The 25,819-nt window shown below is 40.7% G+C and overlaps 1 protein-coding gene across 2 annotated transcripts; it reads left to right on the top strand.

The window, feature by feature from the left end:
- The first annotated feature begins 29 nt into the window (after positions 1–29).
- LOC110975901 (F-box/WD repeat-containing protein 7-like) lies at positions 30–23,488 on the top strand. 2 transcript variants are annotated; one of them, XM_022228769.2, is made up of 12 exons: positions 30–120; positions 4,683–4,879; positions 5,753–6,391; positions 6,830–6,933; positions 7,253–7,427; positions 9,633–9,767; positions 12,588–12,848; positions 13,047–13,160; positions 13,312–13,493; positions 15,691–15,916; positions 18,314–18,524; positions 19,392–23,488. In XM_022228769.2, exons 2-12 carry the CDS (start codon positions 4,775–4,777, stop codon positions 19,664–19,666), a joined length of 2,427 nt encoding a protein of 808 aa, XP_022084461.1. In that variant the 5' UTR covers positions 30–120; positions 4,683–4,774; the 3' UTR covers positions 19,667–23,488. The 2 variants fall into 2 exon arrangements, with proteins under 2 accessions (XP_022084461.1, XP_086989206.1); XM_087133080.1 differs by having other exon boundaries at positions 63–165.
- Positions 23,489–25,819: the final 2,331 nt, after the last annotated feature.

Genomic DNA, 25,819 nt, shown 5'->3' with positions numbered 1-25,819 from the left:
TTACGAAGCCTCAAGCCTTCAGGGAAAGAGGCTGTCAGTCGTGACGTCACGAACAGTGGTAAAAATGGCGACTGATGACTCCCGATTAATTAAAGGGTGGCGGATCGCAGCATATAAGAGGTATATTTTCAGCTATAAAAGAGATAATTACAATATCAAAACTAGGTAGGGAGCTTTAGTACATATTATGTTTTATCAAGTTGAGATTTCGTTACACAGAAATCACTACTTGTGCTTCTAATCATTTTTATAGGCTAGGTCTACTGACTGTCATGAATTTACACTGTAGTAGTACGCCTAGGCCTGTAGCTGTACACATGGCATGCATGCATGCTGTAGTGATGTTGTTTTGTAGTGAGTCCGAACTTCATTGACATGCTGAGTTTCTGAAGCCTAGACCCCAACAAACTTGGTATCATTTGAAAGCTTATGAGCAGAGAAATCTGATGATGTTTAGATCAGCTCATTATATTTAAAGTAACCAAGAATTAACAAGATATTCCAATTTCATCATGTTCATTGGACATGTTGGAACAAGGTACAAGGTTTCATTCTGCCATGTCTGCCAGTTTTGATTACCTCTACTAAATGGAGCATTAGTTGGCCCTATTCCTCTTTAACCCCTTCGTGCCGAATCCAAGAATTCCAGCCTCGCTTGGCCACGAAGGCCACCTTCCAAACCGCAAATTCTCGGTTTGTGGCCCTGCATGCAGCTCTACTCATGCCTCCCCATTCCTTAAAATGACCCCTGCCAGACTTGGTCCTCAATTTTTGTATCTATTCACACATTACTAAAAATTTAAAAACTATCCCGCTACTGTATACATGTAGTACATGTATCCTGTGTTTATTATTGATAAAGTTCTCCATAAAAAGATATTGTTTACTGTATACTTCCTCTGTGACTTAACTACAGATCTGGAAGTGGAACCGATGAGACAAGACTCCATGTGGTTCAAATGCATTGATGAAAATAAAACTTGTGTCCACCCCCCAAAAAATGACGGACTAATTACACCTAATTTCAATAACAAAAAAATTCTTAACTTCACTATACTTACAGCTATTGAGCTAAATTTTATACCATTCAATTTCTTTTGAAATTCTCTTTCTAAAAGTAAAAATTTGTGGGGGTCAAACAAAAAAACCTGAGAAGTGCCGTATTCCCTACCAAACTCTATGGGCAAACATGGTCCTCCAAGGAAACCGCAGGAGAGGCCCATATGTAGTCAGGGCACAAGACGTATTGACCTGGAAACAGTCGTTGGTAGCGCTCCCAAACGTCACGATCAACAAGTCTTGTGTCCAGACCGTGTAAAGCACGCTCATGCGTGCGTCTTTGCGGAACTATGTTCGTTTATAGAGTTATTGGACAGAAAAACAACACACCCGTATTGGAATGTGAGGAGGCCGAAAAAAGTTTGTGCCGTGCGTGTGTCGAGCAAAACGGTTGGATTTTGACAGATTTTGAAGTCGGAAATATCATTGAAGCCCAACCGTTTGGCGATGGCATTTCTGGAAGTAAGTTCTGAGAACCGTTTTCACCTTATTCTATCTAATGATGTGGAGCGTCTGTATGATGATCCTGTCTAAAATCGTTAAAGAGGAATACTAATGCTCCACTTAGTAGATCTAAGTTTTGATGGCGTTCATTACCATAGCACCTAGCCTCACACGTAGGGCTGTAGTGGCTCTCTTTTACAATCTGTCTCCTATCTGTCGCCTCCACAGCCCTACTTCAAGGCATGTCTTAAATGCCTGAAACCCAAACTGCAGGAATGTCACAAACTTTTAATCCAATATCTTCCGAAATGAGAATGACTTGACAATTTTACTTAGGACCTACAACGGTGTATTTCTTAGAGTTTGGACTTTTATGTGAGCTCCCTAAAGCTTGCCAAAACAGTATATTTTCCGATGTATGGCGCCTTGAAAACCGGGCCTGTGATATTTGTATTTATTTTGAAAGCATTATAATGACAATAGAGTGCCGGCCCGGGCTGCACTAGCCTCATTATTTGACCACACATGGACGAATACGGCTGTGGAGTACGCGAACTGCTCGGCCCTTAGCAACGGACAGCTTTCTGCCTAAATCCACAGATAGTCTGCAGATTTTTATTTTGACAAGAACCCTAAAAGAAGTAACACGCCCGTCAATGAGATCTTGTGCTTACATGACACATACATTTTGCGAGACATAGCTCTCCAATCACAATATTCCCTTATAACATCATGCTTTTTCAATGACCATCATGTACGTGGGCGGGCAGATTACCGCTCTGTGGTGAGAGAGTGAACTCAGACTCTCGATCAATCATGGTCATGCAGCTCGTGCTAAACATCAAAAGACAAATAGAAATATAAATAAAATGAGTCTTCACATTCTTGCAGGTACACACAAGTCTACATGTGCATGCCGTTAAGTAAGCTTTTTCCTCATCCATGGCAATCAAAGGTCTTTAAAAAATCCCTGGCTTGATGTTTTTAAAAAGCTTAAAGAGCATTGTCCATGACAGACCTCAACAGTTTCCTCTTTCAGTTTGGGCATGTAAAAATACGAGGACAAATTGCCTGATGGACAGGTACTTTTTCTTAAAATAAAAGTTTCTGTTCTTTTTTTGTGGCCAAGAATAGTAGTCAGCAAACGTACCTTTGATTTGATTTGTTTTCCTCTTCACAAAAAAGTATAAAAAGTGGTAAAAAGTAGGCATTTACAATGATTTTTTGCATCGTTACATATGTGTATAAACTTGCATGTATTAACCGCATGCTGCCTGGTGCTTTAAAAATGCAGTGCACACATATGGGTATTCAAGATTTTCAGTTTTCAGTAGCATGAAGCGGCGCTGTGTCACTCATCAATGGGGCCCTGGAGCACTTTTGTCCGCAGTGTTAATCCACGGACCCGTGCACTATGCCCAAAACAGTGGTAAACTGTTTAAAAACAGTGACAAATTACCTTCAAAAAAGTGCAAGTCCAAAACTGATGGCAATTCCCAGCAACAGGTCTTTTGTTTTGAGTACTGTCTTTTTTTTTACCCAGACCAGCTCTTTTGTTCCATTTCGGGCACCTCGGATTTGCGTGTGAACCCATGGTGCTCAAAACAGGGTTCCCCGGCAGCAAGAGGTGAATGCATGCTGTGCATTTATCAGGGCACCTTTCCACACAAGGGAAAATGCGGACATAAAGATGCTGAAAAATACACTTGTTTCTGGGTACCAAACCTCATTGCACGCACGGCGTAGCGGAGCTTTGGGGGGTGCTTTAAGACTGCTTCACATGTAACTGTGACTTCAACATAAGTAAATTTTGCCTGGTAATTGTGCATGTACGTTTTATATATGACACCAGGCAAAATTGTCGAGTGGTTAAGAAATAGCCATTGCCCGAACTTGTATGAATGATGCATCAGAGTCCTGTGCACACTCTGCACATACGCAATAGTTGAGGATGATAGTTGGCCGGTCTATGATAAATAATGGGCATTTTTAACATGTTTCTCAAAGCGTACGCAACCAATTCACTCCCTCTCCCCCCTCCTGCGTACGCTTTATACTCGTGAAAATAATGACAAAAATGGATGACCGCTTAGAGAGTCAGAGGAAATCAATATACAATAAAGTTTGATGAATTTTGTTTAAGAATTTTACTTTTATTTTTCTGAACGCCCATTTGATGTACACTACTCAAAAGAAGTAAAGGAACAAGAGAACAGAATGTTTTTGTCATGGTCTATATGGGATACCGTTAGAACAGAGGCATTAAAGTTATGTGAAAATCATTCAGGTGTTGTCACAGAAGTTTAATGCCTCTTGTTCTAATGGTAGCCCATATAGACCATGACAAAAACATTCTTTTCTTTTGTACCTTTACTTCTTTTGAGTAGTGCATATTCCTTGTGCAAGTAGTCCAGAAGAATCTCCTTATATGGACTTGGTGAAAGCACGGCAAGTTCCACATGCCTCATGCACACAGACTCCTGACCAATAGGAATGGATGTCTCGTATCCAGGTGCCAGTGCTTGTTTTAGCAGTGAGCATTATCAAATTGCAATTGCAATGGGCATTATGAAATGTTAATACACGGTTACATTGCACATTGTTGAATAGGGAAACTATATTTATGAATGGTAGTTACAAGAAGAGGTCGTAGTGTTAATGCCAGACGCTGTTGGGCTCTAGAGGTCCACAACATGCCAAGACCCATAATTTTTATGCAGTGGAAGTGGATAAATGTTATCAGGAGAACTACATCACTTATGTACATGTATTTGACACTTAAACATTTTTGTGATCTTAAAATGCCCTGGACATCAATCACTGTGGGATCATTTATTTGAGATTTATTTGATTGAAGCATGACAGTGTGACCTCTGACGCATGTATGGTCCTTGTCCCTGACATGATTTGCTTTTTTTATTGGCAAAGCAATAGAGCATTCACAGTGAGTATTTACTGGGGCCAGTTCCTTGCTTGCATTGTCACTGTGAATTGAAGCTTCTTGCACTTAACAAGGTCTGGAAAAGAACATTGTTGGCAGCATAAGCCTCTAGAAATATGACATTCACTATTGTACATATATGAACATCACCTTACTGTGATAATTATTATCTGAAATAACATTCAAAAAAGTCATATATACATGTACATGTATGTGCACCTTTCTCCATTGTGTACAGATAATGGCATTACCACCCACAGTACAGATCTAAGATTGTCATCTAACCTGCAAACACACTGTCAGAAACCAACCAACTGGCCATCTACAGCAATGTCTAGTCGGCGGGTGGACATCAACACTGCCCAGGTAGAGGAGTTGGCTACCTTGCTGGGCGTGGGCAGAGCGCGGGCAGAGGCCATTGTTGAGAGAAGACAGGTAAGGGGGTGTGCTTTGAAGAAAAAAAGAACCCGAGTGAGTAATGCAGCTAGCCCTCACTGTCCAACATGTTAAATGGAACTGAAGAGAATGGGTTTTCTGAGCTGTTGTAAGTGGCAGCTGAAAAATACCAGGCGAGCTATATGCTACTGTGTACCTTAGAAAGCATTCAGTAAGTTGCAAGTCATTTACAGGTGCTTCCAAATAGCTTTATTTCCATTGAGATACGTACAAAATGCTTCAAATTAGCTACCGGTACATGTATGCAACATTTGGACTGTGAAAAACTTCCTGGTTAATGTCTCAGTCAGCTTAAACACAGTGTTTAGCCGTCTCCACTTACAACATGTACAAGTCCTTTCACTAGACCAATCATAAGTAACAGGTTGAATAATGACAAAGGAATGCAATCCGTTTGAATAGCACATGACTTTTTTCAAGATTTTGGATTTGGGATAGACTCAGAGGGACCTGAAGGGATATATGATGGGATCTATTAACACTTATGATTAGGTGAGATTCTGCATGTATATCTGAATGACTGGCCTATATTAACCCTCCTATGCAAAGACACATTCTTTAACCAGTTGTCCTATCAGTCAAAACCAAATTTCCCATATGTGTCTGTGTCATGGGGAAATCAAGTGGAAGGAATTTTTGACTGTTTTTGACGGTTACAACAAAAGGAGGGTTAAAGAGACTACTTAGTAATCAGTATTGCAGCAAGTGTGTATCATTGCACAAATTATTGGAAGCATTGGATTAATCAATACAATATTTGATATATTGCATGAAGGCTGGATGATCCCTGTTCTCGTTTTTAACCTTTGTTGCACATTGTGATGATGCCTTGATATAATTTTTCTGTTCAAGAACATTAATGGATTCCGTAGTGTTCTGGACTTAACAACTGTCCCTGGCATTGGCAATGGTGTGGTAGACCAAAACAGTAACATGCTGACCTGCGGTACATACTGCAGCCACACTTCATCAGCTTCATCATCACAGTATCACAGGCATGCTCCAGCATCAAGCACAAGCCCCCAGATGGAAACCAGGGCTGGCACAAGTGTGTCCAGGGGGGCAAGCAGTGGCGGACACAAACGGGGTACAGGGGACAGGAACCATGGCTGCAACAAGCTCACAGTTGGCCGCCTGAAACCCAGTGCCAGTGCCTTTGGCACTGCCAATGTTCGCAGACCGAGTAGTGGGAGGAAAGCAACACCTCCCAAAGGAAGGACTAGCACCCTTCGGTCTATTCTGGCAACATCCAAGACCGCTGGTGCTGGAAACCAGAGCAGACATGCTCGGCTTGGCAGGCGAGCTTCAGCCACTTTGCATCGATTCTCCAAGTCACCTACTACATCCAGAGTAACCAAGAAAAGCAAACAAGCAGTGGACGTTCAGGAAGAAAGTGACCAGAGGTCGAGGGTATCATTACGAGATTCGAGCAGTAGGGCTTCGACTTCTTCATCAGCTGCCTACTCAGAAGCCAACTTAGGGATTAAATCTGTAAGTACATGTGTACACACCGTCAAAGTCAGCCTGAAATGTAAATGTCTTGTGATTAAGTTACCAGTATTCTCATAACATTGTTAACCAGTGGGTACCTGCTCCGAGCAGGAACAAAAGAGGGCCTGTTTTAAATTAACTTGATATTCCTTTGGTACCAACTTAATGCACAGGCACGCAAGTTTATGTGCGTTTGATGCGTGGTACGCTGAGCATGTGCAGTGAATTTAATTCTAGAGTGTATGGTTTTCACGTGCGCGCCGAATGTGTGCAAGAACCCGGGTGGAAAGGTTGGTACCACTGTCTTTCTTTTGCCAGTGTGGAGGCACTTAAACTGGGGGTGGGCAGGTTTTTGTTGGAAGAAAAATTTCATCCAAGTGCTGGTGGTCTCAACTTAACGCACGGACACCATTTTTTGTGTGCCTTTCTATCCTATAGTGTGTTAAGCGCAAGTCATCCACAATAGCTGATGAGATGAATCTAAAAGGCAACACCTCCCCCTCCAAGAAACTTTGCAGGGCCCACGATGCTCTCAATCATAGGTAAGATATGTAGCTGTACCCCTGTATCTAAGGTGATGGGTGATGGGTAATTTCCTCATCTTCCCAGATTTAAGACTTTGCAGTAACTGAGTGGTGTGTTCTTTGTATACCTATAACTTTAGGACTTCACTTCTCATATAAAGATTGATAGCCAATATCTAGGGTTATAAATCTGTAACATGTAGACAAAGTTTCTCTGTAGCCTTACAACATTCGTTTTTCTTTGACCACACTCAGGAGAGAATTAGTCTGGTTATATTGAGCCATGAACATGGTCTTTTAAGGTTAACGGTGATATTCCCTTCCTTTACTTGGCCAGGCGTTTACCCACCTCCACATCAGTCCTGCCAGCTAGCAGTACATGTAGTCGACACAAATTCAGTTCATCTAGAGTGACGCCATATCAACAAGACAATGTAGAAGCACCCAGAAGACGTTTGTCCTCTAGGCTACAGCTGCCCTCCAACCTCAATGAATGGCTAAAAACCTTCCAGGCAAGTGCACCAGTTACTCACCCCTGATCTCCCCCTCCCATTCAAGGCACAATTCTGAACAGCCTTCTGATCACTTTGCAAAGTCTGAACAGCTATCAACTCCTAATGTTTGGAGCTGTTCAACAGATGTTTAGTAAATTACTGTACACATCAGCTGAAGATCAAACACAGGCACTACATATCACATGACATTTTATCTGGCAACTATATTTTGATTATAGGGATATTTTGTCGGGTATTCGGATGTAAAATCTAGCTGCTTTTTAGGGGATTTCGACATTTTTGCTGAGTATGCCAAATACCATTTTCTGCTTTTTTGCCATTGACAGGCCAGATTTTCCTGATTTTCTTACGTGCTCAAACGCCGATTTTTCCATTTTTTTCTCTAACACATGCATAGCAGAGCAGTATTGGAGTGCTGTAATGCACGTGGCTGAATCCTATGGACAAATATATATGCACATGTATGTGTGTGTATATAAATCTATGCACGCATTTTTGACGGAGTACAAAGCACAAGCCTTGCGTGTAAACAGCATCCTGGGACCATCTGGTCAGTGTGTTGTGATTGGCTGCCAGTGAAATATCAATATTCATATGTGTTTCAGTGGGACTCAATATGGCCATAGTTAAGCTACTGAAGTTGCAATATTCAAGTGGAATGCACATGTAAAGTTATTCAGTGCAGTGTCGTGTACCAGTTGTATTTTGGCCACATGCTTTGTGATGACTGTATGTGACCTCTCACTACAAATTGAGCTGAAAGTTGGCATTTTCATAAATTGAAATGTTTGGATTTTTTACTTCAGCAGAAAGAGAGCTTCCCATTGGCATGTACATGGGACACTAAGGGGAAAAGTATCAGGTGACAATGTGACATGATTCTTGCAGCTTTGCGTCTTTGTTCCTGACATTGTTTCAACATTTCAGACAAGGCACGAATAATGCAGTCGTCAAAGTTGCTGAGAAAATGGCATTTCTAAATCTGTCATCCTGCGAAATATTTGGATTAAATAGGAGACAAGTTACTCTTTCCAAAAATTACACAACCCAAAAATTGGCCTCCACTTCAACATGACTTTGAATCAGAGTTGAAGACTCGAGTCACTTGACTTGGACTTGAGTTTGACTTGAGTCTCTATTTTTGTGACTCTTAACTTGACTTGTAAGTATCAGTTTTTGACTTGTGACTTGACTTGGACTCACACACTATGACTTAGTACCAACGCAAGTCAGAAATCTACTCAATCGAACCCATTACGGTTGGCTGTTGTATTAGCTGTTTGTAGTTTGGCTGTTGTAGTCTTGCACATTTTGTTTAGCAGTTATTTTCCCCCCAACTTTCCAGGGGGAGCCAATCAACTGCTTCATTTAAGTCGCATATTGAATTATTCATATCAATTCATGACGTCACTCAGCCAAGATTGAAAACAAAAATGGCACCCTGATCTCGAATGCCGAAAATTTCAGTGTAAAATGCCGCATTTAGGTAGTTGTAACATGCCTTCTAGACACGCTACTAGATCATTTTTATATCCAGATTTAAATAAGCAGATTCAGATACATGTATGTTGAGTTTCCATCCTGTAAATTTCCTTGGATTGTAAGGTAGTATTTACATGTATGTGTGATTTGGTCTAGGTTGTATGGGAACAAGGCATATATCTGACATAGTTCCCTCTTTCTTTAATCTTACCTTTTGAACTTTCAAACATCAATGTCCCCAACTGTCCCAAATCCTCCAATATATGATTATACATACACCCTGTGGGTTTATGCTTGATATCTTTTCTGTACAATTGTCAGTGTCTTTTTCTCATTCTTTTAACTGAACAGACAGCAGCACTCAAAAGTGGAAATTGGTCACATTATTGCCAACTTCATTATTTTTGCATATTTCCAAAATTGCTTTTTGAAGGGAGTTGAAATAAAGGTAATGGTGTTGTCTGTTATTACCTCTTTCATTTTTCAAAAAAATCTTTTGTTTATGAATGACACATCATGATGTTGGTAACAGCATGACCAATTTTCACTTGGGCATAAAATTGCCTAAAAACAGCAAAAATTAATTGTAAATTTTCATTAACACCTTGTGAAGATTTTTATTGAAGTAGCAAAAAATATTTTGGGACACAGCATCTTTGAGCTCTCCATCCATCCAAATCACTTCTCCTTGCCAGCTCATTGATTACGTCCTCTCAACAGAACTGGAATCTACCTGAGCAGCGATTGGCCTTAGATGAGTTGATCAACCACTGTGAGCCAACACTGGTCAGGCATGTTATGTCCATCATTGAACCTCAGTTCCAGAGGGATTTCATCTCACTGCTACCTCGAGAGGTAAGACGATGATACCTTCAACTACCAAGGCAAATTTTTATGAGAACACCATACAAATCTTGTAGACACACCTGAAATCCAGGAGCACTATTCAGTTACCAGATGTGATTACTTGAGTAATGTATCTTACTTGGTTACATTTTTCTGTGCAGTTAAAGGAAAACCAATCTGTGAAAAAAGGATTCCTAGAGAGATGCAAGAGAACAACCAAAAGCTTTTTAAGATCTTAAACATTCTATGCATAAAACATTTCCCAAACAGTGTGGGACAAATTAAAAATAGGGGCGCTTTTCTTGCAGCAGCCATGTTTTTGTAATTCTCCTGTTTTTCTCCAGTTAGAAGTGAGCTACATGTAAATCTGTAGCTTTTGTGAGCATCCTTTCATATCTTCGATTTCAAGTGACTCTTTGACATGTGAGCGTCCTGTGATGTTGACTTATAAATTAGTTTTATCTACAAGTCGAGATGTTGGATTGTTTCCTGTTGTCCACTGTCCATCCTGTTTTTATATGTAACAACAGTGGCCATACAACATTACATGAGAACTTTGCTAATTTTCCTTACATTAGGACTGTGTTTCCGTAGGTTACAAGTGCTCAGAATAATTGTTCTAATAAATATTTGGATTATTCCGCTACCCTTAAGTTCCAGTACCATCCTTAGAACACAGTCACTTATTTGAAACATGGGCGAGATCTCTCATTTCTTCCAAACACATGGCAACGCTACCTCCCCTTCGAAGTCCACCAACAGATCCATGTACACAAGTTCCTAGGAATAAGCATGGTCTTAAGATTCCTTTCTGCCATACTAACAGATTCAGTACAGGTCAGATTTCAGCCAAGCATGGGACACGCAATAGTATGTCAGCGTGTACTGAGTCCAACAGACATGAAAGGAGTTAACTACAAACATGGAACACACTGACTCCTGCATAACAAAGACCACCCATGTCGCAGTCAATTCTGCCGAGTATTAACTTACAAACTCTACACGCAAACCACAGAACAGTTAGTGCTCTGTTGACCAGCACAGTCACTGTCCTAGTTTCTGATTGAGCTTAACTGCAGTTCAATTAGTCCTTAAATTCCAAAATGTCCTCAGAAACTGTTAGCATGAAAGGACAGACAATTTCCAGACGGATTTCCTCTGGGCGGTTGTGATTTCATGAAAGCCCATTGGCGTGCTATGCATGTACATGTACAGTGCATGCACTGGTACTTCTCTCATTTTATTGCACTATAATTGCACACACAGGAGCGGTGCAGGGAAAATTGTGCAGCTCAAAAAGTTGAGTCAAAATTGACAGACGTTTAATGTTTTTAATTGACTGGAATTCTGATACATGAGCTAAATTTCTCCTAGTTGAAAATTTGTCTCTTTAAAAAATCACCTTGTTATGGTTCTGGCTGAGAAATGGATTTCTCACTTGTTTACTTTTTATTCATGAAAAGGTTTTTGTCACAATCCGACCTAAAACAAGGAAAAGTGTCGTCACTTCTGTTGACCCCAAGCTTAAATTCGAAAAATAATTCTGTTGCATCCAAACACATGTGAGGTGGACTACCGACCAATTTCACTGGATTATGAAAATCTTTAGATGCAATGTGACTGACTGAAGTTGGTGATCCAGAAGTAAGGAAACAAATGTACCACAATACTTCCTCACCACTCCTGGTCATCATGTTGGCCACCCTACATGATTTCACCCTTCATGATTTCACTTAGGCAGTTTTGTGTGTTTTCTTTACACAATGCACAAAGCCAGAGCCACAGCACTGCAAGGCAGTTGTTCACTTCATGTTGTTTTGACCTCTGCGGTTTGCGGTCACAGGCCCACTCAGACAATGAGATCCGGCGCCTGGCTTATCATACATTGGACCAGCAATGCACACAAAATGTGCAAAGCATGTATTGAACAGTGTGTCAGGTTCACTGTTGGTGTTTTTGTGTCCACTTCAATTCTGACCTGTAGTGCATAAAAAATCGGCCATCCCACAAATTGTTTGTATTGTAAACTCACTTCATCTTGTGTGATTATTGCTTTTAAATATATTCTTTGATTGTTCTATTTTTTGTAACAAGTACTTCCTAATGCTTTACCAGTATGTATTTTACGTACTGTAATCCAATCACTATAAATTTTTGTAATTTTTGTACTCGAGAATTTTTAATCAAACTAAATGAAAAAAATAAATCAATCAAACAGTCTAGCTTAGTTGAAATGTACGAGTAGATTTTTCTGGTTGATTAACCCTAACACTCCTCAGTCCTCCAACAGGTGAAGGATTGAGGAGGGTTAGAGTTAAACAAAGTTCCAGCAGTCGGTCTCCAAACGGCATACACCGACAGATCTTGGCTGTGATTGTATGGTAGTTATTTGTATTACTGTATTGATCATGTCAGTGGCTGCAAACTGTGCATTTAGCTGAGCTTCGATGTTTGACAGTTACCAGCTGAACCCCTATAAGCCTTGAGTAAAAGTCAGCGTACTAGAGAACAAATAAGTTTTTGATAAGTTTCAATTAATCAAAACTACCAAAAGAATGATGAATGGTTGAGATTAAGACCAGTCACACATTTTAGAGTCACCTACAGTGTCACAAAACTATGCAAGCTTGTGACCATTCAAAAACTATTGAATTATATCCATTCACAAAATAAAACCTCTCCAGTGGCTCAACTGTGGCATTATTGCTCATAGATATCCTCTATAAATAATGTGTCAGGTCACTCTGTATGCACATGTAGGTTCTACAGCTCAAGTCATGGCTGAAGGCTCTACAGGGAATATCACAAGATTTGTTCTCCTATCCACAGCTTGCTCTGTATGTGCTATCATTTCTTGAACCCCGCGACCTCCTACGTGCCGCCCAGACTTGCCACTACTGGAGAATCCTGTGTGAGGACAACCTTCTGTGGAAGGAGAAGTGCCGTGAGGCCTGCATTGATGAAGTCAATGGCAAACAGACCCGGCGCCGGTCCAATTCTGGGGTGCCACGCAGTCCTTGGAAGAGCATGTACCTGAGGCAGCACCAGATTGAGTATAATTGGAGGTTTGCAGACATCAGGCACCCAAAGGTGAGATAGTGAAGATTGTACCACGGACCGAGGAGATTGTTCCTGCCTCAAATAGCATTTGTTATTTCAAATAGCACTTTGAAGTGTTGCAGAACTTCCTCTTAGCAATAAAAACATGTGATCATATTGGTTTGCAGACGAGTGTGGCTACTGGAAACAATTGCAATGTGTGTACGTTTTTTGTTTTTGATTTGACAGGTTTTGAAAGGTCATGATGACCATGTGATCACCTGTTTACAATTCAACGGTCAACGAATTGTCAGTGGATCTGATGACAACACGCTGAAAGTATGGTCAGCCATGACCGGTAAGGTAAGTCAGGATTTCAAACTGATATTGATTTGAAGGCTGAAAGAAGTTGGACTAAGCTGAATCAAAATGTACAATGTCTGTTTGGCTCCAGCAAAAGTAGTTAGGTGGTTGCTAAGTTTAGTTTTACAGAGTTAGTTTCTTTGCTTTACAGTGTCTGAGAACACTGGTAGGCCATACAGGCGGTGTCTGGTCCTCTCAGATGTCCAACAACATCATTATCAGTGGATCGACAGACCGGACCCTTAAAGTGTGGAATGCGGATACAGGCCAGTGTCTACATACGCTTTACGGACACACCTCTACTGTCAGATGCATGCATCTTCATGGCAGCAAGTAAGTGTCCACAAAGAAAATGACAAGCAAAGGCCTTCAACCTTCCTATGCTAAAGCCACTCTTTAATCACTTGATAAGTAGCACAAAGATGCATAGCTGTTTCACACTATGTGTTGCATTAACTGTCCTTATAGGGATTGTCATATTACCAATTGTTCTGTCAACTGTGTTGCACTCTTCCATGTGCACAATTGTGCAGTAAACAACTAGAGTGATGAGGCCAGTACAAAGCAGCCTGTGTCATTTTGAGCTGGCATATAGGAAACACATGCCAAATAGTGACTGATGGCATGTTTGCATATTTTGTGCTGTTAAAGCACAGGAGGGTTAATAGAGGTTTGTAGGATGAAATTGTGAGTGTTGAACAGCCAAGTGTCCCGGTTTTGCATAGGAAGATAAAGGCACGAAATCACAAACAATCCCATCTGTTAACAGTTTGGCTGACATACATTTTTCCAGCTCTTAACCCTCCTCATCCCTCCTGCCACAAGAATTTGTTAATTATCTTGCTTAAGGGTCATTTTATAAATTTGGGGTCCGACGTGTGACATTTTCTGTCCCTGTTACACCTGACGTGTATAATTTGACATGGAATGCATCTTTGAGGCGGTCTTAAATACACATTTAAGACCAGCCAAGCACATACATGTTTTTATTCCCTTAATGCAACAAAGCCCCACATTCGGTTGACTCTCATTATTACGAAATTGGCTATAAATTCTGGTTATAACAAACACACATCTGTGGTCCCAGCAAAAATGTGCACATTTCTATGGGGAGAAAATCTGTGACAGCTTAATTGCATTGTACAAAATTCCTGGTACAACGAAAGATTGTTGTGACTTTGTTACCTGAAAAACCATTGTTGACCCATTTATAACTAGCGTTTACAAATCGCAGTGGTGAAAACACGTGTGCAATGCAGTTGAAGCCATGCTGCACCGTTTCCTGCTGCACCGAACCATTGCCAAAGAAGGCATGATGAAAATGCAGCAACCAGTCTATGTACTTATCCCATCCCAAATAGCATCGTACGTTGCACTACATCGTATACGAATGCAGTTCTACAGTTGCACCTCAGAAAAACACTGCCGTTACAAAATTTCTGCAAGTTCATTCACTGAAATTGATCTCATGTCTATGTTTGTATTTTCTGTATTCACGAATTTAATTTGAGGTTGTACTGCTTTTACTCGAAGCGAACGTGTTTCCACAAAATTCCCTGCCACAGCGCATGAGGTTTATCACCTACCCCTCCAGATGCATGCTTACAGCGTGATACACAGGCATTATTCACCAGTTTCCTGTCGCCATGACTAGTGCAGTGCACAATTAAAAAATCAGTGATTTTTTCACACTGATTACAGCAGCGCCAGAACAAAAATTCCCTTCCTAATTCCGTTAAACATACACCCCAAATAAGTTGGCTTGACTTTTCTTGCTATTAGAGCCCAACTAATTACCCAGCACTGCTAAAAGAACTAGCACGCCCACCAATGAGATTGTGCGCTTTACGTACATTTTGCAAGATATTCCCTCATGACATAATGGTTTTTCAGCGACCATCTCGCGCGTGGGTGGCTGGGTAGCGGTGGGCGAGTGAACTCAGACTACCAATCAAGCGTGGTCATGCAGCTAGTGCATAACATCAAAAGACAGACGGAAAATTAAAAATGTCTCTCCATGACACAGTTTGTGTTGGAAAGACTACTTGCATGGATGATGAGTTTTTACATTCTTGCAGGTACACACAGGCTTACATGTGCATGTCATTAAGTTACATTCGTCCTCATCCATGGTGATCGAAAGTCTTTAAAAATCCCTGGCGCGTTGCTTTTAAATGTATTTATTTTTTTATCTCACGTGTACATTAAATATTTTTTCATACAACAGTGAAGTTCATTACTCAACACACATCACAGTTTATTTGATTAATCATAACCAAGAGATTTTTTTGACATCATTAACATCGACCACATTCATGTGTTTGCATGTACAGTTCATGTAAATGGCATTATACATGATAGGACCTATTGACGCAATACACCGAAGCCACTGCACTGCGTTCTGCCTAAAACAAATTTCCTTTAGGTCCTGCGGATTTCATAATAATGAGAGTCGATTGTATTTGTATACCAATCTTGCCTGGTTGCACTGGAAGGGCTACACTTCTTCCTGTGATTCATCCGTTTCTAGGGTTGTAAGTGGTTCCAGGGATGCGACTCTCCGAGTGTGGGACATCGAGACTGGCCAGTGCCTGCATGTGCTTATGGGTCATGTGGCTGCCGTCCGCTGTGTTCAGTACGATGGCAGGCGGGTTGTCAGTGGAGCCTATGACTATACCGTTAAAGTCTGGAACCCTGACAATGAGGAATGCTTACACACACTGCAGGGACACACAAACAGGGTCTATTCACTACAGGTAGGGCACAATGTTCAAGTTGTCCTTTTAAGGGGGTTTTCCAAATCTTGGCTTCATGGTGAATTTTGTGAAGAAAACTCCCTTTCACATTCACATTCACACTCATATTTCTCAAGATGTGAAAATAATTTCTCACTAATGTGAAAACAATGGCTGTCAAACATTGGTTTGTGTGAAAACATGCGAAAATCTGTTTGCCCTTGAGTGGAAACCTACGACATTTCTTTTCCACTTGGGGGAAAATCTGTGAAAATCTTTTTCCTTTTGTGGGAAAATGTGACAATCTATCCCCACTTAGGGAAAATGAGTGAAAGGTTTTCCTACTTGTCAGGCTTGTGTGAAAAGTTGTGAAAATCTTTTCCCACTTTGGAAAGTTTCTCATGGTTTGTGGAATGAAAATAACTTCCCTCAGAAGAGAAAGACTCTGAGAAGAATTTCCCGTTTCCTGGTTAATTTTCAATTGTAACGTACTGTGTATGCTAATACCTTAACAATAGAAGAGTTTTCTTTTTATTTGAGTATTTCTGGCTTTTTCACAATTTTGCAAAAATGATATTCTTTTTGGTATGTGGTTTTGGTTTTTTTTTCCTGCTTCCTCTTCTGACCAAAAGCCTATTCAGTTTGTGCACATTGTTTCTTCCCACAACTTTGGTCCATTTGCTATGTTGGATCTTCATCCAACTTTCACCAATGACAAACTTTAGAACATGTACAAAGATGGGCTGAAAACAACGACGTCATGATTTTTTATTGATTTTTTAATATTTATTTCAGCTTATTGACTTCGTACACATTTTCAAGGCACAGTTTTGATAACCTAGCAATGTTTGATCGTCGTCAAATTTACACCAAGCACAGACCTTAAAGTACACATAATACTAAAACATGATGTCATCAAGTGAATTTTGAATATTTAAATATGTTACATTTTTAAAATCCATGTAAATCAATCATGGCCTCCTGCGGCATTCTGTTTGCAGCTAGTGGCAGAATAAAATTTGGTCTTAAGTTCATCTTGTGTGGGTCAAATTACATGACCCTTCCTTCAGGTCGAAACCGGAAGTGGGCTTCTTGTTTAAAAGCGGTAATAAGTATCAAAGTGTTTTCAAAACATCCACTGATGATGTCACGTAATTATGGAGTGCCCTCTAGCAACAGGTTGAAAATTTTGAAAAATGAATTTTGAATAGATGTCTATGGCGAAGTTTGTCCAAATCGCCTGAAAATTGATTTGGATGATGATCTTTACCCAGTTAACACGTGTGAAAGTTGAGGCCGATGATGTCATTGGACATCAAAGAATAAAAAGACTTTTATAACTTCCGGTCTGATGTCATCTGACCGGAAGTTATAAAAGTCTTTTTGTTCTTTAAAATTCCCTAAAAAATCAACCGTAAGAGGAAGAAGCATGAATTGTCTGTAATATGATAGCTCAAGCATTAGAGTCCATTGCACCAAGTGCATAACTGGTCTACTGTTTCACACAGATGAAGCACTGGTGACAAAAACGCACCCTACGATATTTGCGCACTCAAGAATCCCATTCATACATGTACACTGTGTAGTTGCTCTGATGTGGGTGAACATGTTGCATCTGCCTATAACAAAGACATTGCACAGTACACTGTGCATAGGCTACTCAGGGTGGTGAAACAAGCACATGGCGCTGAAGTCTGATCATTTTGTATGGAAAGCCAAATACCAAAATGTCATTGCGACATGTGGCGCTGATTTGTGTGGAACGCCAAAAGACCAAAATGTTATAAATCCAATAAGACCTACTGTATACCGTGCTTTTTTCTTGAAGAACACAAGGTTCGCTTGTTTTGTACATACTCAATAGGGTTGAAACCTTGCAGGTAGCTAGGGAGGGATGTGTTATGGACGATCATTGGCCTTATGTACATAGTAATGACATCAAGAGATGACAACATGACATTAAAGGTGCACTCATCAAAGCACTATATCTCGTGAATTACATGCCCGAATGAGTTGAAACCTTGCACATATCTTGGAATGGGAGCGCTTTAGATGAATATTGACATGTGATGATGACGTCATCATGTGACAAGTGACGTGACATTAAAAATGTACTCTTCAAAGCACTATATCTCGTGAAATACATGTCTGATTGGGTTCAAACCTTGCGGATATCTTGAAACAGTTATGCTTTAGAGAAAAATTGGCACCATAAGATGATGACTTCATCATGTGACAAGTCACGTGACATTAAAGGTGCACTCTCTTCTCCTTGAAAATACAGATTTATTTACCGTGTCCCTCAGAACCTTCACTGCTAGCAGCTCAAAGTGAAAATTGTCAAATCATGGTTGTGTATCAGTGCATTTGGGATACCAACTGGTTAAACATCATCTGATTTCCTTGCCTATTTCTCAGTTTGATGGTGTGCACATCGTGAGCGGTTCCTTGGACACCTCCATCCGGGTCTGGGATGCAGAGACTGGGGAGTGCAAACACACCCTGATGGGCCATCAGTCACTGACCAGTGGCATGGAGCTCAAGGACAACATCCTGGTCTCGGGTAATGCTGATTCCACAGTCAAGATTTGGGACATCACCAGTGGTCAGTGTCTGCAGACACTGCAAGGTGAGTTAAAGGAGGATTCATTCATCATTGGTTCTCTGTCTGAGACTAATGTTTGCTTGTTTTGACATTTTCACAACAGTGACATAGGGTACAGTGAAAATCAATTGTTTGCCTTTAACCCAAACCCCCTAGGCCCTTTTTGCTAGGGACCTTCCTCAATCCTCCAGAATCCTCCAATTTGGGGGTGAAAAAAATAGGATTCTTTCTCAATCCTCCAAAATTTCTTGAAAATGTTACTTGGAGGTGTGCCTACTGCCTCAATCTTTCAAAATCCTCAGGCAATTCCTGTCATTATGTTGAGGCAGTGCGAATGACATTTTTGAGCAGTGCTGTTGATTCAAATGAAATACCGGCTGAATTTATGCATGACTGAGCAAGAAAAACACAAGGTCTGACCCATGACCTTCACTTATGGCATCCTTCGCAATCAGCCATGCGCTTTTGCCATTCACCCTCAATCCTCCAAAATTGCCCGAAGGATTTTGGAGGATTGAGGAGGGTTAGGGTTTAGGCTGATATCAGTCAGATTCATAATCAACATCTTTAGTAAGCATTTACCCTGGATCATCCAGGATTCTTGTTCATGTGTGGTAAACATAAAATTTGAAATATCTGTCCATGAAATTGTTGCTATTCAAACATAGCAGTTGTAGAAAATGTTGTAACTGTTAAGTCTTTGTGCAAAAAAAGATTGGATGGGCAGATATGGACTCTTCAGTAATGCACAGCAAAAAAAATGTTCTTTCACTGCCACACGGTATTTCTAAATCTTCCATGTAACCAGGTTTACTTTATGTGAGTTATTTTGGACTATCCAAAAGCAACCTTGTATTTTATATTTCAACTTGTCATTTCTGTATTTTCCAGGACCAAACAAACACCAAAGTGCAGTCACTTGCCTGCAGTTCAGCAAGAAGTTTGTCATCACCAGTTCTGACGACGGTACTGTTAAGCTTTGGGACCTGCACACAGGCGAGTTCATTCGCAACTTGGTCACCCTGGAAAGTGGGGGTAGTGGAGGCGTTGTCTGGCGTGTCCGAGCCAACCAGACCAAGCTGGTGTGTGCAGTAGGTAGCCGCAATGGCACAGAGGACACTAAACTATTGGTGCTAGACTTTGATGTGGAAGCGCAGAAACTATGACAGCTCCTAGGTTGTAACTGCTTGAAGATACCCCAGAAGTCATAATTGAAACAGCTGAATCCAGATTCCTTCAGCATTGACTAACTGGATTGCCAGCCAGTGAGGTTTAAATCACTGTGGCAAGTTTGACATGTTCTCAGCTGGATGCAGCACGTATTTGCTAATAGTTATTCATACTCTGTGCCTGTCTGAGAATTATGCAGTGGAGAAAAGGTTATACTCGGTGTGCTTCGGTGTCCAAGCATGCAAATCCCAGTCAGCTTGGAAGCCACTCGTGCTGTGATGCCTCATAATGAGGATTCTGACATACCAAAGGATAGATGTGGCATCTTATCAACATCAGGCCTAATTTCCATTTGAATCATGGCTTTGGAAAGTCAATATAAGTTTATACTTCACAACTATACATCCAGTACCCAGACCTACTTGTAGAATTACACAGTATAGCAACAGATATCAGCATAGTTTTCTTCAACCAAAGTGTTGACTGATCACACACTGAAATGTGTAAAAACAGCTCTCCCTTCAATTGGACACCTTGGTTAAGGTTAAAGGAAAGACTTCCATTATATTCACTGACTCTGTGCATCATACAATGCAGTGTAGAGGGTGGTATTGAGCACTTAGCAGTGTTGATGAATGGTCTGTTCAACTGTTGTAGTCCCTCCCAACTGTCACCCATTCATGAAACTTGTAGATGAACTTGCATCTCCTGTTACAGTTGGTCTGGAACCCAACCTTGTGCATTTTTCTTGTAAAGCTGCCTCAGATCTATTTGGGACACTGGCTCAATCCAGATATCCAAATTGGGAGATCAGGCTGCTAGTTATGGTGTGTGAACCTTATAGGACTGGATCCATTGTAATCCAAGGAATATTGCCAAATTACTTCAGAATTTAGGTGGCTTGTGTTTACTTGTTTACCTTCCTATGCACAGATGCATTCTTGATAAAGTTGTCCTATCAGTCAGAATCAGGCAAATGACCACAATGTGTTTGTTTATTGTGGCCAATCAAGTGGAAGGATTACAGCAAAAGGAGGGTCTATACTCTGTTACCACATCCAGCTACTTAATGTTTCTCATTGTTGTCTTAAAATCCTGTATCTCAATGGGCTGCGATAGCTCACAACTAGTTGGAGACACAAACTTGCGAGAAAATCCACAAATCTAGTGACAATTTTCACTTGGACTCACACTGATTTGGTGCTTACGACACATTTGTGTATGTCGCACAAATATTGCACAAATGTTGCACGAGCTCTGCGTAAAATTTCAGCCAGAATTTGCCTGGAGTTCGCATACATGTCCTGCAACTGTCACATGACATTCGCACGACATTTGCACGACAAAATTGTGAATAGTTTACACTTGTGTCCCGCGACAGTCCTGTGAATGCTAAGGTTTTGTCTTTGCACCCATTTGAAAGCCACAGAATTTGGTACAGTTGAAATGAGAACTTTGCTAAGTGCAACAGAATGTAGCAATGGATTCTGTACAGGGTACCATGCACAGATTTGACAGCAACTTTGGCAGCATGTGTTTTGTAGAGTTTCATTTTGGTAATCTGTCCAGGGGCTTTGCCAGGGAAATGCCGCATACACTAAGTCATTATGTGAACTAAGTGACTTCACAAATCATGAACAGCCTTCCAAAATATTAGCAGGCGTCTGTAACAGTTTCTGCATCTTTTTAACGAGGTATAACAAGTGTGCACTGTGCAGTGGTTGCTCTAAAGAGAAGCATTAGTACAAAATTGTATTTTGTATACAAACTGCACATAATATGGTACATGCGCCTTACACATTTGCTTGTCTGTGAAGGTTGGCACAGCCTTGCTTATGGAAGTCACAATCCGTCCAAGTGCTGCCATTTCTTCAATATGCAACAAATCTGTTTCTTGCAGTTGCAGTCTCACTGGTCTAGCAACCCAAAGCAGTACAGCATACGTCTATTACGCATTTTTCTTTAAGTCTTGATTTCTTTTACATGATATTTTATTTCATACAGTTAACCATGTTTGGGTGGGAAATGTATTGCACTATTTGTTTTCATTTTGGTCTTGTTTTATTTTGATGGCATTATTTCTTCACAAACATTGGCATATCGTTTGAAATAATGTCCGAGTTTGGGTACACTACAGTATATGGAACTCAACTCTTGTGAATGTGGAATTCGTACTTTTCTTGAAAAATTAAATATGTTGATAATGCAGTTTATCCATAATATTATTTACTGACAGTGGAAAAAGTAGTCAGATGGCATTCCTGGGCCCAAATAAATCAAACTTATTCATTAATATCCAGAAACAAGATAGAGGGACACTCAGCCTGATATTTGAGTCAAGGGAATCATCTGCATGTATAGACTTCTCTTTTGTTGCAACACAATCTTTTTCTCAGTGTGTTTACTCAGTTCAGTATTTTATCATGGTAGGAAGTTCAGCTGAAGCAACGTGTCTGAATGCTTAATCCCATAGCAGTATGAAAATAAAATTTTAGTCCTGTGTTAATATTCACAGATTAACAAGGAGTTCAAGAACTTGATTTTGGTTGACCCCTGGAAACGTGATAAATTCCCATGTGTATGTGTACTTGGAACAGTGCTCTTAATTTTATTTACACTGATGAATGATTTGTTTCTCCTTCCGTACTTTAACACTATGTATTTTATGAATTCTACATAGAGAACCAGACTTGTATTTCACTTCACCAACAACAGTTGTTTCACATCCTTACCCACCCAGCATCAAGCATGATGATGAGTGATTGTGTTCAACAGTTGTGAATTTTTTTGTGCATTGAAGAATGATTTTGACACTGGTTAACTTTTTTGATGTTCAAGGCCTGTATGGTACAGTATGGGAATTATTTCTGTTACCAGGGATTTGAGAGTTTTGTGTTTTTTTATTGTTAACTGTCATGTCAAATAATGTTTAATAAGTGGGCCTGCCCCAAAGCTCTTACTGTGTGATTAATAATAGAGTTTCACCCAGACTATTCATTTGGTTTTTGACATGGCAATATAGACATGCTTCTCACTGCCTAACTGTTTAATATTTGAGCGCAATTTACATAAAGAATGAATGTGTAAGCATTAAGCACCTTCCAGTTATCACTTTTATTGCTCGAACTGTTTGTATTTTTGTTTTTCTAAAATTGTTTGTTACATGGAGTATGTTATTCCAAGCGGATGTCAGTTACAAATGTATATTTTTGTATCCTGTGCTTTATTATTTCAAAATCGACAAAAGAACAGTGTTGCATTCATTGTATTAGGAATGATTAAAATGTCTTTTGACTCGCTGCCAGAGTACCAGCTTGCAACTAATGGAAACTAGCTCACCACAGAAGGTGCCAAGATACAGTGTCATGAAATATCGGGCTAACAGTGTAAAAAAAAATTACAGCTTAAGTGACATTTATGGAACGAATACTTGAATTTTTGTATCCAGTGACAATGTAAAAACAAAATGGGTTTTCAAAGTCAGAATCTTGCTCTGTCGGATCTTTGAGGTCCAGTTCTTACACGATATGTTCATTTAAGCCCAGTTTACTTCCTTTTTTTTTTTTTAAAGTACTCAAATGTTTTGCGCATGCCTGAAGGAATAATCAACATCTACATTGGTCTGACAACATGTAGATGTAAATTGGATCTTCTATTATCAGCATTTGTGTTAGTATCTACATGTACCCCAAAGGACTTCTCTGAATCTTTCGTTCCTTTTGATGCTCCCTAGTGAATTCATCCAAGTGTAGGCTTCATGGATCTTCTGTATTCATGATGAACCAAATTAATAAAATTGGTCATCTGCTGACAAACCAGATTGTTTCAGTGCCTCAGGGTGTTCTTTATTTAAAGTGATTGTGCATTCAGTATTTAACGTAGTGTACTTTGTAATCAAATAAAAAAACCTGTAATAAGGGGTTGAAGGTGGAGCTTTGAAATGTGTTGTCATCCTACACAGCATTGAAGGGAGTTACAATGGGAAGTACATGTATTTAGTAATCATACCCAGTGGTGTATGCAGGTCTCAGGTCGTGGGGGAAGCAAATGTTTTTTCTTTGAAAAAAATTGGCAACCTCTCAGACAACTTTCTTTTTGTTTTTGCTTGACGGGTGGAAATGTGCCTTTCTACCTAAGTAATGGTTGTTACTGGTGCCGTCGACAACTGCAACGATGTGGCTCATCTAGCGGTGCATTGACTCTCACATCCAGCAATGGATGTGGGTACATGGAAGAGGGTCAGCCCGGATGGGCAGTAGATAGAGTGCCACTGTACTTTGAAAAGGGCTATGGTCTGTCAAAAATTAACTGGGATTTGGAAGGTTTGTAAATTATGCTTGAGGCCATCCTGATTGCTAAGTCTTGTATGAGCACAGGGGTAAGGAGTATAAGCCAGCTCCTTAAAGATGTCCTCTAGATCATCCTCTAGCCTATAGATGTGATCAGATCAGTAAAGGCGGCAAGCTAAGAGCTGTTAATTACACCGTGACCGAGACTTAGCTGCTGACCCTTCTTGTGACCTCCTAGTTAGGATCCCTAGAGGATGTTTCAGGAGGAAACCAACCAGGTACCAAGTGTGAACATGTTATCGACTCTGTGAGCTCAATGGTGGCGAGGTTTTAGACTTTGTCAAAGCAACGGCTTCTCAAGATTGAGCAAGACGGCAGTGAAGTGGAAGACATTCAAGCATCATCCTGGTGTTGATAGGTCAGTAATGACTTGCTGCAGTAGAGTAGTATACGGAACATAACAAGTACTTGGTGGAGGGTAGTCTGTTCCTGACACAAGAACGGAATCGATCAAAAGTGGCTGCAGCCCTTTCTATCTGGAAGCCAACTTTTGCTTCTAGAGTATTGGTACTGGTAACTGTAGAGCAAAGGTACCAGATTTATCAACCTTCCTCAGCGCCGTGCTGTTGCCTTTTGGAAGAGGTACGAGGCCTCATGTTAATACTATGGCCTTGTTGAGACTGATCCTCTAGCAAAATTCCAAACAGGCAGTGGAGGAGTTGCGGGGATCTCGAAGGTCAGCTTAAGAGTGATTAACAATGGCTGCATCATCACCATACAGAATTCTTGCACAAGGACTCGCCTAACCTTGTTCTAGGTTCGAAGATGAGGTAAATTGAAGAGATTCCTGGAACTACGAGTGTGCAGCAGAATACCAGATAATTCAGAAAATTCATGATAGAGCAAGGCTAAGAAAAAGATGCTTGAGGCCTCGAAAGATTCCCAAATCTGCACATCTTTAAGCCGTTGAAGTGAACTGTGGCATGCATTCTGTTGTAGAAGCTCATTAGGAAGGACAGTAGCCTACCAGGGCATCCCAAGTGCTTTAAGATGATGAAGAAGCCTGAGTGACTCTTAGCCAGGTTCAATGGCAACGTGCAAGGGTCACTGCTATTTGACATATTTTTCTTGAAGCTGTCTCAAGGAGAACCCCGTGTCAAAAGTAGCCTAGGATGGGTGAAAGACACACTGGCTTTCAGAGAGGATTCTGTTAGCAATGACCGGAAGCCGAGGTAATAACACACAGGATAAACCTAAGGACAACAGCCAGATGCCCCTGTAATTGTTTGCAGATCCATTATTGAAAAGGGTGATGATGTTAGCATCTTCGAGATCCTTTGGGATGGAGCAGGAGTCCCAGCAAGTCACAAGAACAGCGTGAAGGTAATTGCCTTTGGTGACAGCTTTATTTTGTAGGCCCCTGATGGCATGCATAACCTCCACCAAAGTGGTAGGCTTGTCCAGCTCGTCCGGAACAGAAAGCTTACATAGGGTTTGAGTTGTACTGTCAGTGTAGAGGGACTGACTTCTCTAATGCTGTAGTGTAGCTAGCTATTGTGCTGTACCCACTTGTCAAGCACACCGTGGATTCTGTTAGGATAGCACCAGTGGGTGACAGCAGCTAGAGGACCTGTTTTGCTTCCATTTGCTTCCTTGATGGATTGATACAAGCCACGTAGGTCAAGAGAATCGGCACAGTGTCAGATGCTGTTGCTGAAGTGGGAACAGTAGCACTCACGTCAGCCAATGATGGTCATGGTGCTGTAGTCCTCCACTGAATGGAATCTGGACCCTCCCTCATTCATGTTGGCAGAGATATGTGCTCAGCTAAAGCTACCAGAAAGAGGCTCCTGGAACTGA

This window comes from Acanthaster planci, linkage group LG02, assembly GCF_054643075.1.
Source record: "Acanthaster planci isolate LZ-2023a linkage group LG02, COTS_SCS, whole genome shotgun sequence".
In the NCBI taxonomy this organism is placed as follows: Eukaryota; Metazoa; Echinodermata; class Asteroidea; order Valvatida; family Acanthasteridae; genus Acanthaster; species Acanthaster planci.
This window is presented reverse-complemented; position numbering and strand designations above follow the sequence as displayed.

Excerpts from the sequence above, each read along its gene's own strand:
- LOC110975901 (XM_022228769.2), top strand. The coding sequence starts at position 4,775 with ATGTCTAGTCGGCGGGTGGACATCAACACTGCCCAGGTAGAGGAGTTG. Across the intron at positions 4,880-5,752 it reads CCATTGTTGAGAGAAGACAG|AACATTAATGGATTCCGTAG; the intron begins GTAAGGGGGTGT and ends TTTCTGTTCAAG. Across the intron at positions 9,768-12,587 it reads TCTCACTGCTACCTCGAGAG|CTTGCTCTGTATGTGCTATC; the intron begins GTAAGACGATGA and ends TCCTATCCACAG.